At 41.0% G+C, this 12624-nt stretch overlaps 1 protein-coding gene across 2 annotated transcripts in view; it reads left to right on the top strand.

Annotated features, from left to right (window-relative positions):
- The window catches only part of LOC131516114 (protein FAM169B-like), a 91264-nt gene that overhangs the window by 50267 nt on the left and 28373 nt on the right, over window positions 1–12624 (top strand). For both annotated transcript variants that reach the window (XM_058736715.1, XM_058736716.1), the window contains one exon: window positions 5286–5463. In XM_058736715.1, the coding sequence (XP_058592698.1) occupies window positions 5286–5463 (178 nt within the window). The remainder of the gene's footprint in view (window positions 1–5285; window positions 5464–12624) is intronic.

The raw sequence follows: 12624 nt of genomic DNA, 5'->3' as shown, positions 1-12624 counted from the left end.
TTTCAATCTGGAATATCCTGCCGGTAAGAAAAAAGAGTAATAAATGGTCGTGTGCAACAGACATCTGGCTATTGGCAAATCTCTCTTATCTTCCTTAGTGGCCCCTTGTGTCTTAGTTTTAAAACTTTAATCTAAACGATCTCTCTAGTGTGTAGGAGAGTTCTGTGTATTGCATCCAAGTGCTGTCTATTGGTGCTTACCGTGAGTCAGACATTGTGTTAGGTACTCACCTGTGTGTTACCTCAGACTCTGTGGGGATAATCTACTTTTAGAATCTTAAAGGTTTTGGTTTTGCAGATGAACACATTGAGGCTGAGCCACACAGCTAGTAAGTGATTTAACCGGACATAAACGCTAGTCTCTTTGAGATCGGGCATGGAGGTCTTTGACGGGCTGTGGTTTTTTAGAGCAGTTGTAAAGCCAAAACCTAGGATGGCAAGGGTAAGGGCAGGTGCCCCAGCAGCTCCTCGGAGTCCCTGTGGCAATCTCTCCACTGAAGTTTGGCTCGGGCAGAAGCTGAGGAAAAAGGTAGTAACTAGTGAAGAATTTAGACTGTTTATGTCACGTCTGCCTGTTTTCATTTGATTGGCACACTTGTCTTCATTCCGTAGGTGCTTCTTGGCAGTCTTGAAATGGTGGATGTGTCGACAGTCCACGTGATCTCCCTCATTGGGTCCTGTAAATACTAAATGAATTATCAGTATTCTTTCAGGTTTGGTTTAGAAAATGAGCAGATAAATGTGTACTCTAAATTGCACCCTTTAAAAGTATATAATTGAGTGATTTTCAGTATTTGCACAGAGTTGGACATCAGTCACCATTACTTGATTCCAGAATGTTTTCATCACCCCAAAAGGAAACCCCTTACCCATCAGCAGTCACCCCTCATTTCTCTCTTTCCCCAGCCCCTGGCAACGAATCTGCTTTTTGCCTCTACGGATTTGTCCATTCTGGACATTTCACATCCATGGAATCATACACTAGGTAGTCAGTCTTTTGTGTCCGGCTGCTCTCACGGAGCATGAAGTCTTCAAGGTTATTTATTCCACACGGTAGCACGTGTCAGACCTCATTCCTTTTTGTGGCTCAGTATTATCCCACTGCATGGATAGACCATGTTTGGTCATCCATTTATCTGTTGGTTGACATTTGAGTTGTTTCAGTTTTTTTGGCCATTTTGAATAATGCCACTATGAACATCTGGGTGCAAGTTTTTGCGAGGACATATATTTTCAGTCATCTTGGGTATGGACCTAGGAGTGGAACTGCTGGTAAGCGGGACCACCTTACGTTCCCACTGGCAACGTCTGAGGGTGTCCATCTTCCCATGTGTCCCTGATACTTGTTACTGTCTTTTTTTTTTTTAATGTTATCTATCCTACCCAGTGTGAAGTGGTATCTCATTGTAGTCTCGATCTGTATGTCTCTGGCTAAGGATGTTAAACATTTTTTCATGTACTTGTTGGCCATTCATATATCCTCTCTGGGAAAATGTCTATTGAAATCCTTGGCCCCCTTTTCATTAAAAAAAATTTTTTTTAATGTTTATTTGTTTTTGAGAGACAGAGACATGGCATGAGTGGGGGAGGGGCAGAGAGAGAGGGAGACACAGAATCCGAAGCAGGCTCCGAGCTCCGAGCTGTCAGCACAGAGCCCGACACGGGGCTCGAACCCACGAGCTGTGAGATCATAACCTGAGCCGAAGTCGGACACTCAGCCGACTGAGCCACCCAGGTGCCCCTCCTTGGCCCCCTTTTTAATTGGTTGGTTGGCTTTTTACTGTTGAGTTGTAAACACTTTTTCATATATTCTGGGCACAAGTCCTTATTGCATACATTGCAGATACGATTTGCAAATACTGTTTCCCAGCCTGTGAGTTGCCTTTTTCATGCCTGCCCCCCTCCCCAGCTTTATTGAGGTACATCTGACATAAACGTTGTGTAAGTTTGAGGTGTACAACGTGTTGATCTGATACGCATACATATTGCAACATGATTCTCACCATGGCGTTAGCTAATGCCTGCATTCCATTACATAACTGCCATTTTTTGGTGATGAGAACATTTATGATCTATTCTCTTAGCAACTTTAATATAATACAGTATTATTAGCTATATATGTTATCATGCTGTGTACTAGATTCCCAGAACTTATTCATCGTACAATTGGAAGTTTGTACCTTTTGACCAACATCTTCTCTTTTCTCCCACCTCTAGCCCCTGGTCACCGCCATTGTATTCTCTGTTCCTAGGAGTTTGGCTTTTTCGGATTCCACACGCACGTGAGATCATGCAATATTTGTCTTTGTCAGACTTCTATCACTTAGCATAATGCCCTCTGGTTACACCCAAATTGTACACAGCAGGATTTTTCAGGTCTGGTTTTAACTGACTGAAAAGATAGTGTTTTGAAAAGGGTCCCACCGTCCCCCCCCACCCTGCAAACTGGCAAGTGGCTTGAGATTCAGCAAATGTGTGTGGGGGACCCAGTGGGGTGGCCTGGTGTACCCGTTTGTGTTTCTATGCTGGTCCCTTTCCACAGGTGGGCCAATGGTATTTAGTGGTGGGGTGTTCTGAATGCCAGGAGGAGTCTGATTTGCTCTTTAAATCATTTTTTTTTTTGTTTTCGAGAACAAGAGTGGTCACTTCTTCCATGTGTCAATTCTTCTGTGTTTAGATGAAGAAAACCCCAAATTTTCTGAAAATGGGGCCTATGTTGTGAACAGAAAGAAGCTTGGATGTTACTTGCACTTAATGAACCATGTTGTAAAGATCTAGCTGTCCCCAACTGTCTGTGGATAGTTTCCCTTTCCATTTGTAGAACTTCAGGTCTTGACATTTATTTATTTTTTTCTTTTAATCACATTTTGTTTCTTAGCCAGCTCTTCTTTGTAAATTACCAAAAAAAAAAAAAAAGGTTAATGTTCTTTCTGTTAACATAATTAGTGGTCCTAATTGAGGAATTAGAATTGGATCTCAGTTTTGTATTTTCAGAAACGTTTCTAAGTCAGAATCACATGTCACCCATTTTTTTCCCCCTGTAATGAAATTGGATGAATTAAGTGCCTTTTCTTTTTCTCCTTTTTCTCCTGCCAGTTTTTGATTGGATATTTCCCTTCTGCCAGATGCAATCTGCTTTTCTCTTCTGGCTTTCCTCTGAACTTTTTGGCTTTGTAAGTTGAAAAATATAACCTCCCACATCACCCCACTCAGGTTTTGCGTGACCAGCTAGTTATTCTTAAAGTCTGAACTTGATTTGGCCTGCTACTGTCTGAGATACAAAGTTGGGGTGGCTTCTCAGAGTTAAGCTGGTGTGGTTTTCACAAAGCTTTTTCTCATTTAAGATTTGGCTCCAGATGAGGGTGAACTATTTTACATTCTGGACCAATTAATAAGTTTATTGGCACTGAACACTTTGTGCCATTTGCTAGGGTGCTGCAAGCTGCCTTGTTTTTATTATCAGAACACTTGCAAACAAGTGTTTTTTTCCCCTCCCCTCCCCCCAAAACAAGTGTTTTAAGGCCCACTTAGACAATCTTCTCCCTTGACCGCTAGAGGAAACGGAGGCTCAAAGAGGTTGGGTGTTGCTAAAGAGCTCCCCACAAATCTAGGCTGTAAAGTCAGTATCATAGATGACGACGATGATGGTGATGATGGTGATGATGGTGATGATGGTGATGATGATAAAACTTTAAGGGGTAAAGTATTCAATATAAAACTAAGCATAGATACTTATGTGAAACTTTCCCAAAGTCTTAGTTCTTTTTCTTTTTTTTAAATGTTTATTTATTTTGAGAGAGAGAGAGTGCGCACAAGTGGGGGAGGGGTAGAGAGAGAGAGAGGGAGACAGGGAATCCCTCTGCAACTGTCAGCACAGAGCTGGACTCGGGGCTCGAACTCATGAAACCGTGAGATCATGACCTGAGCCGAAATCAAGACTTGGGCGCTTAACTGAGCTGCCTGGGTGCCCCTGCCAAGTCTTAGCTCTAATGCTTGAAGATGCAGAAAGGAACCATGAGCTGGGCTATAGCAGGTGCACTGGCCTGGGACTCAGAAGCTCTGGCCTATTTTGAGCTTGCCTGTCTCTGGCAGAGCCCTCATTCAGCTGTCATAAGTCCTCTTTGGAATGAGGCAGGGAAATCAATACATGTAGTCACTTACCCTCTTTGAGTTTCAATTTCCTTACCTATGAATCAGGACCTTCCTGGCGTGTGGTGACAATGGAATGGGAGCTTGTGGGTGGAAGTCACGGCCCAGTTAATGGCATTGCTGATCTCGTGGTGACGCATAGGACGGGGTGACCAATACCCACACACGTAGGCTGTCACATAGCGGTCTTGTCAGAGTGCAGTGCTTTCTGTTCATCGATAGTTGATTGGGTTCATCCCGAGTGTTTGCTGGTGGTTGCCCGGAGGACTTCAGTTAAGACTCTGACCGTATCCGGGCTCAGTCGCACAGACTGGGATCGATTAGCTATGTCTGCCGTGGGTGTAGGAGTGGGACACCTCTGTTTATGCCATGTATTTGCCACCTGTGGGCTATACAAATGCAGAAAATTTTAACAGGCAGAGGAGTGTAAAGTCATTTTGACTTGTTAATGCTAAAACTCTGTGTGGGCCTGACCTTGACCACACACAAATGCCTCACTTGTGACATTGCGATGGGCAAGAAGTGGTTTCATGTTATTGCCTTAGAACAAGATGAGCCACAAGATGAGCCTTGACTCCCAGTAAGTCTCTGAGATTGGGACTCTAGTGTGTGCTCCAAATCTATCACATCACAAGCCATTGAAAGTCGTCCACTTTTGGTGTAGCCATTGATCTTCCCCAATTCTTTATCCTCCTTCTGAGGGTCAGAATTCTGGGGCGGTTGTTAAAAATGGAGGGTGGGATGATTTCCAGACATGTCTAGTCAAACTGCTGAAATGGCTTGCCTGGCCCCCTCCAGAGGTAACTTCCTGTTTTGTTGACCAGCAAAGGGTTGTTCTCTCTTTCTATTTACATTCCACATCTGTGGCCCTGGGGACCCAGGAGGCCCCTCTGGCACTGCCCCTCACTCCTGGAGGCCGATGGGTGCGAAAGGTCAGGGTTGTGAAAACCTCTGTGAGAAATTATGATTCACAGTTTGGCTCCTGAGCACGGAAGGAATCCTGTAATGATGGCGCACACACCTGGCCCCGAAGCGTGGGTTGATTCCAAGTGCAAAATTTATCGCGTGTGATTTTCCTCTCTCACTTGCTTGTTCTTTCTTTCTTCTTCTCCTTCCCCCCCCCCCCCCCCCTCAAAGGTTCAGTCATTCGGGGAAAGGATTGTGCTTTTCATTCTCAACGTCGTTATTTTTGGAAGATTGGAGAGAAATTTGGATGATGGGGACATGTTTTTTTTACCTCACCCTGTGAAGGAGCAAGCGAAAATTCTGTGGCGGGATGGAGCAGCTGTTGGGTTTTACACAACCAAAAGGAAAGGTAAGGGACACGTGGCCCTCGGGGTGAGGGAGGCTCTCGATGTCTGCCTGCTGCGGAGGACCCTCTCTTAGCACAAGTGTTCCTTGGAGAGAATCTTCTGGCACAGGAAGTGTTGCTAATTCAGCTGTCCTGTAAATAAACCCAAGGTATGGATTTCATTTTCTCAATTCTCAGTCTACTGGCAAATAGGGTGAAAAGTGTGTCCTTTTGATTCGCAGGCATTGCCATGTCCCTCATAAAATGCTTATTGCTGTTAATGGTGTAAAATGACTTTGCAAGCACAGTGCTCTTCATTTCTTTTCTTTAATGTTACCAATTAGCTGTCAGGAAAAATACCATTGCTAACAGCTGACATGTGGTGAAAAAAACACACTGGATGCCAAGATTTATAGACATTACCTCAGAAGAGGGGGAGGTCGGCCATGATAATAAGGTTAGGGTAAAATACTGGGACTTATTTTTTAGGGGCTGTGACAAGAAGTGAGTGTGATACTAGGAGACCATTTTGCCTCAGGGATTTCTCTCGTCTTTAAAGTTGCTTTCTTTAATAGTTTCTTGAATATTTAAAGGCTGTCAACATCTCTAATCCAAATGGTCCCAGCTCTCTTCTTTAGTTCTTATTGAGTTCTCAATTTTAGCAAGAGTGAAGTTTCCCAGGGAACCACCACAGAGATGCTGTTCTCTTGAGTTAAGTGTTTTTCTCAGGGGATCGAAAGGCTGATTGTGGTATTGAGCTACATTCATATTGTGTGTTTGATCCACCTGTCCAGGATGGAGTAAATCTGCATTTCTCCCTTTTTTTCCCCCCAGCTCAGTGTGAGATGACCAGTTTCCCATGCAAACGACTCCTTTAGTTAATTATTTGTCAAGGTCAGTCATACACGCTTAAGCACCTGTGTCTTTCCGCTCCTTTGCTTGCCATAGCCATTTACTCTTGGATTTCAGTGCACCATTTTGCTTTTCCAAGTGGCTCTGTTCTTTAGTCATTTATTTTTGATAGACCAAGGGATCCAGAGAATAATTAAAATGGAAGGGAAACTTTTTGTAATTAATTCCTCTTTCACTTTCTAAACATTTTTTTTAACATTTATTTATTTTTGAGAGACAGGGCGAGACAGAGCATGAGCAGGAGAGGGGCAAAGAGAGAAACGGGGGGACACAGAATCTGATGTAGGCTCCAGGCTCTGAGCTGTCAGCACAGAGCCTGATGCGGGGCTCGAACCCATGGACTGTGAGATCATGACCTGAGCCGAAGTCGGACGCTTAACCAACTGAGCCACCCAGGTGCCCCCCTCTTTCATTTTCTAATAAATGGCTGGTCTTAAATCTGTCACAGTATCATTTGTGCCGTAGACATCCTACTCATAGTGAAAATGGTTAACAGATCCCACCTTGATGTGTGAGAACCACAGCAATGGGGTGAAAGGAGTGTGTGACCTTTTCTCTCCAGCGCCTTCTGTTGCACCTTGTAGCAGTGATAAACCAGGGGTTGTTTTGTGAGGATGAAGTACAGGTTGGTTGTGGCTGCCTCGTTCTTCCCAAAGCAGACCCAGACCTCAGAGTGAAGGGGAGGACCTTAAGATGTCAAGCTGAGTCCGATGACCAGACTAAGGTGCTTGGATTTCTGCTTCCTCTTCATTTTTGATGAATTCCACGAATTTGGTGGAAAGTTCTCTGAAGCTGTTTCCTGGGTCATGTTGTTTTCATCCATGAACTGATCTTTTAAGTGGCAATTGACTTTTAGCTACTCAACAATTTATTGCGTTTGGGAAGTACCAAACCAGTATAAAATCAAATAAAGAAAATACAGACTTCTGGTATACATTGCCAATTAAAACTTTTTCTTTTTTAATTTTTTATATTAATCAGCAGAAAAGTTTCATTTCTTTTTTTTTTTTTTTAACGTTTTATTTATTTTTGAGATAGGGAGAGACAGAGCATGAACAGGGGAGGGTCAGAGAAGGGAGACACAGAATATGAAGCAGGCTCCAGGCTCTGAGCTGTCAGCACAGAGCCTGACGCAGGGCTAGAACTCACGGACCGCAAGATCATGACCCGAGCCGAAGTCGGCCGCCTAACCGACTGAGCCACCCAGGCGCCCCAAAGTTTCATTTCTTTTAAGGACAAACAAACCACATCCAAGGCCTTAACTTACAGACACAAACCAAAGTAGCCATTTAAAACATTAGTTATTGAGGTACAATACCTACACTGGGGGAGAATGCTTTGCCATCTGAAGCTTATATCACACTTTGCTTGATCGACACTCTGCTGGTGTTTGGGTGTTGATGAGGGTAAGAGGGTATCTGCAAAACCAAAGGAGAACAGCTGTGTTCCACAAGTACTGAAACATTTTAGACTGCATTGTGGGGACAGGTTTCACGCTGAACGGAAGAGAGGTGATAAAAGCTATGTCCCTCCCCTAGGGCATCAGGCTGTCTTGCAGAGTGCCACAGCAGAAAAGCGGACCTCCCCTTGCTTATGCTCAGTGAATTCTCTGCAGACCTTCGCAGCTGGTTTACCGGAAAAGGCATTCGTCCATCAAGTTCATAGGGATGGCCATCCACCATGAAAATTCACTTTGTAATCTCCCCGACATTGGCCTTCCTGTGCCATGGCATCATGGACTGCCTCAATGGCCTCATTCTGCTCAAAGCATTTGGTTCTGTCTTCAGGAGACAGCTTCTCTGTTTCAGAAAGAAACTGTTTCAGGACTGACCCTTCTCAAACTCCAGTTTGCCTTGGTTATTGGCCACTGAATGTACAAGTCTGATGGTACCACAGGGGTTCCTGATGGACTGCTTCATGAAGTACACCTTAGATCTTTTTTTTTTTAATAACTGCCGTTGCTTGATTAGCTTAGTTTTAGAGAGAGAATAAAACTATTTCTGTTAGAATAATTATATAGATACTGCCCGCAGCAATGTATGAGAGTCATTAAATATTTTAGTCCATTTCTTTAACCGGGCCATTTGCTTATTATTGAGCTTCGTGGTTTCTCCACATGTTATAGATGTAAGTTCTTTATCAGATAATGTATTGGAAAACATTGTCATTTTGGCACAACAGTATTTTTCAAAGAGTAAACGTTTTAATAGTTTGATGAAGTCTGTCTTATCAGTTTACCACTTTTCATTATTATTCAGTTCAAATATTTTCTAGTTTACGTTGTCATTTTTATGAGTTGTTTTAAAGTGGTTTTTAATTTCCAGATATTTGGGGGCTATTCCAGATGTTTTATTTATTTATTTATTTATTTATTTATTTATTGGTTTCTAATTGAATTGTTGCAGTATGAAAATGTAGTCCGTTACATTTTAATATTCTAAAAACTATTGAGAGTTGTGTAATGGCCCAGTATATGGTCTATATTGGTAGACATTCCCTGTGGACTTGAAGGAATGTGTGTATTCTGCAGGTATTGGTTTAGTGTTCTGGAAATGTCAGTTGGGTTAAGGTGATTGATAATATCATTCAGATTTTCTGCACTGTTACTGATATTTTTTGTCTAGTTCTATCAATTTCAGAGTTTGTTGAAGACTTTATGATTATGAATTAATCTTTTTCTGATTTTAGTTCTATCAGTTTTTACTTTATGTGTTTCGAAGCTTTGTTATGAGTCAAATCTATATTTATAATTGTTCTACCCATCTGATGTATTGACCATCTTATTGTTTTGAAGTTCCCATTGTCTTCACTAATATCTATTATAAAGTCTATTTTGTTTGATATTAATATATAGCCACTTCATTTTTATTATAGTTACTGTTTGCATGGAATACATTCTTTGTAGCTTTTTATGTTTAGTCTGTTTATGTCTTTATTATTTGAAGCATATATTTTATTGACAGCATACAATTGACTCTTTGGTTTTAAATCTAGTCTTAAAAGTGTCCCAGTGCTTTTGGGACACCTGGGTAGCTCAGTCAGTTAAGGGTCCCACTCTTGATTTCGGCTCAGGTCATGATTCTGGGTCGTGGGATGGAGGCCCACATCTGGCTCTATGCTGAGCATGGAACCTGCTTGAGGTTCTCTCTCCCTCTCCCATTGCCCCTGCCTGCTAATGCGCGAATGCGCTTTCTCTCTTTCATCTAAGAAAAATAATGTCTATGTTTTGATTGGGATGTTAGTCCGTTTACATTTATTTATTGATTTGGTTGTACTGAGGCCTTTCCTTTTGCAGTTTGTTTTGTGTTTTCTGTTTTTTTTTTGTTCCTCTGTCCCTCCTTTATATCTTCTTTTATTTTAATCAGATGTTTTTTAGTATTTCATGTTAATTTCTCTGTTGGCTTTCTAGTTCTATATTTTTGCATTTTAAATTTTTTAGATGTTGCTCCAGGATTACATATACGTCTTAAACTTTTCCCAATTTACTTAGAGTTAATATTGAATTACTTCAGGTAAAATATAGAAATCTTGCAATGGTGTATTTTTGTTTACCCCTCATTTTATTTACATAGAGTATTGTTATATATTAGATCTGTTTATTTTATAAACCTATCAATGTTGATTCATAGTTCTTAATAAAGTAGTTATATCTTTTAGAGATTAAAAAATAAAAGAAAAATATAGTTAAAATAGTTACTCACATACTTACCTTTAGGAAAATTTTTTTTAACATTTATTTATTTTTGAGAGAGACAGAGACAAAGTGTGAGTGGGAGAGGGGCAGAGAGAGAGGGAGGGAGACACAGAATCCAAAGCAGGCTCCAGGCTCTGAGTTGTCAGCACAGAGCCCGATGTGGGGCTCGACCCACGAACCGCAAGATCATGACCTGAGCTGAAGTCGGACGCCCAGCCGATGGAGCCACGCAGGTGCCCCATTTAGAAAAATGTTTTTAATATAGGTCCCAGTTGCCATGCAGTGTCATTTTTCCCACAGGCTAAAGTACTTCTTTTAGAATTTGTTGTAGTGCAGTTCTGTTGGCAACAAAAAAACAGTCTTTGTTTACTGAAAATATATTTTGTTTCATGGGCATATTTGAAGGATAGTTTAGCTGGATATAGAATTATTAATGAAAGCTTTTTTTTTCCTTCAGTGCTTTTAATATGTTTTTCCAGTCTCTTCTGGCTTTCATAGTTTCTGGTGAGAAGGCATCCAGTTATTTATTGTTATTCCCTCATACATAACACATAGTTTTTCTCTGACTGCTTTCTTTGTAGTTTGACAGTGGTATATCTAGGAATGATTTTATTTTTGTTTATCTTTTTGGGGGTTTGTTGAGTTCCTTGAATCTTTAATTTTTCACCATCTTTTGGGAGTTTTTGGCCATTATTTCTTCAGTTTGTTTTTTATGCTGCTTTCATTCTTCCTTTCCTGGGGTTCTAGTTGTATGTATGTGAGATACTTTATAATGTCTTATAAGTTGTGTCTTAGAGGTTTTGTTCATTTTTCTTCAAACATTTTTCTCTCTTTGTTGGGTAATTTCTACTGGTATATATTCAAGTTCATCTGCTGTCTCCAATTTGTTGTTGAGCCATTGAAAATTTTTAGTTATACTTTTAACTGTAGAATTTATATATTATTTTGTAGTTGCCATTTCTCTGTTGAGATTTTCTATATATTTCCCTTTAATTTTTTGAATTATTTTAATTCTTTGAATATATTTGTAAAGCTGTTTTGAGGCCTTTGCAAAATCCAACATCTAGGTCTATTTAAAGTGAGTTATATTGACTGCCTTTTTTTTTTTTTTTTGTCCTGAGTATGGGTCACACTTTCCTGTTTTCTTCATGTTGAATAATTTTTAGTTGAAAATTAGATGTTGCAGCTATAGTATACCAACATTATAGCTATTGTGTGCGTGTGTTTTCTCAGGATTTTTAGATTTTTGACCTAGTAGTCATTCAATTTGCCTGGATTCAAACAATAGACTTTGTCTCCTTTGTGATGTGCAGCTGCTAACATCTGTTTGTTCGACTTCCTGTGGCTGTTTCTTTAGCCTAGCCCTGTAGGGATCTTCCCTGTGGCTGCAGATTCGGTGGTCAAAGATGTGGATTTAGCTTACCTCTCCTGAGGGTTTGTTGTTGTTGTTTTTTGCTTTTTTTTTTTTGTTGTTGTTGTTGGTATTTCGTTGTTGTTGTTGTTGTTGTTGTTGTTGTTGTTGTTGTTTTTCCTGCTCCTGCTGGTTTGGGGCTCTGTACTTTCACTGTTCAAGCCCATTTGGCTCCAGCTCTCTGCCACTTGAGCTGCCTCAGTTGAGGAATGTTTATGGTTGAGAAAAGCATCAAACTCACAGATGATTTAATCCTGTGTAGTTCCATTTTTTTGAAAGTGGATATCTTTCTGGTCTTTTGACTTTTTTCTTGTTGGGTTCCCTGGGGGCTCCTTCGCTTACGTGTAGGTCAGCTATAAGCCAAGGATTTGGGCAGTTGCTCAGAATTTGAGTCTAGCTCATTCTGTCGTTCTCCTGCTGCTAGGTCTTTCCCTTTAAATTCCCAACTGCTTTCAGGGGCACCTGGGTGGCTCAGTCGGTTAAGCGGCTGCCTATGGCTCAGGTCATGATCTCACTGTTAGTGGGTTTGAGCCCTGCATCAGGCTCTCTGCTGTCAGCACACAGCCTGCTTCAGATCCTCTGTCCCCTTCTCTCTCTCCTCCTCCCCTGCTCCTACTCTCTGTCTCTCTCAAAAAATAAACATTAAAAAAAATAATAAAATAAATTCCCAACTGCTTTCCTAATTCCAAATCTGATCTCTGACACTTTAGCTGGTAGCATTTCAGCTTTTCCCACCAATGTTTTCTGTAGCATTGGGGGTTGAGTTACTCATGGCCAGGAAGCTGCAAACTCATAGGTCTTCCCTATCCCAGTCACAATTTCCTGAAATTAAATTTTCCTCTGGCCCCTGTGTGCTTTTGGGTGCCCTGTGGTATCTTTCAATGATTTCTTAAATACATTTCTTAAACAGTTATTACATGTGGGGATTTGCATGAGCATTTCATTCCACCACCGTTATCTGGTGGGGACTCTGTTCAGGTATGGATCATAGAATTTTTTTCCCTATCTTTCCCATGTCTTTCTATAATCTGAGAGAGGGATTTATTTTGATAAATTAAGAAATGATTGATACCAGCAGCATCCAAGTAGGCCAAAAAACCCCATAATTCAGAAAGGGAATAGATCTATTTTATTGTGCTTTATTATTTGCACATGTGATTTACAAAAA

This window comes from Neofelis nebulosa, chromosome 7 (assembly GCF_028018385.1).
Source record: "Neofelis nebulosa isolate mNeoNeb1 chromosome 7, mNeoNeb1.pri, whole genome shotgun sequence".
Taxonomy (NCBI): domain Eukaryota; kingdom Metazoa; phylum Chordata; class Mammalia; order Carnivora; family Felidae; genus Neofelis; species Neofelis nebulosa.
Note: the sequence above shows the minus strand (reverse complement) of the source record. Positions and strands in the feature narration are given on the sequence as shown.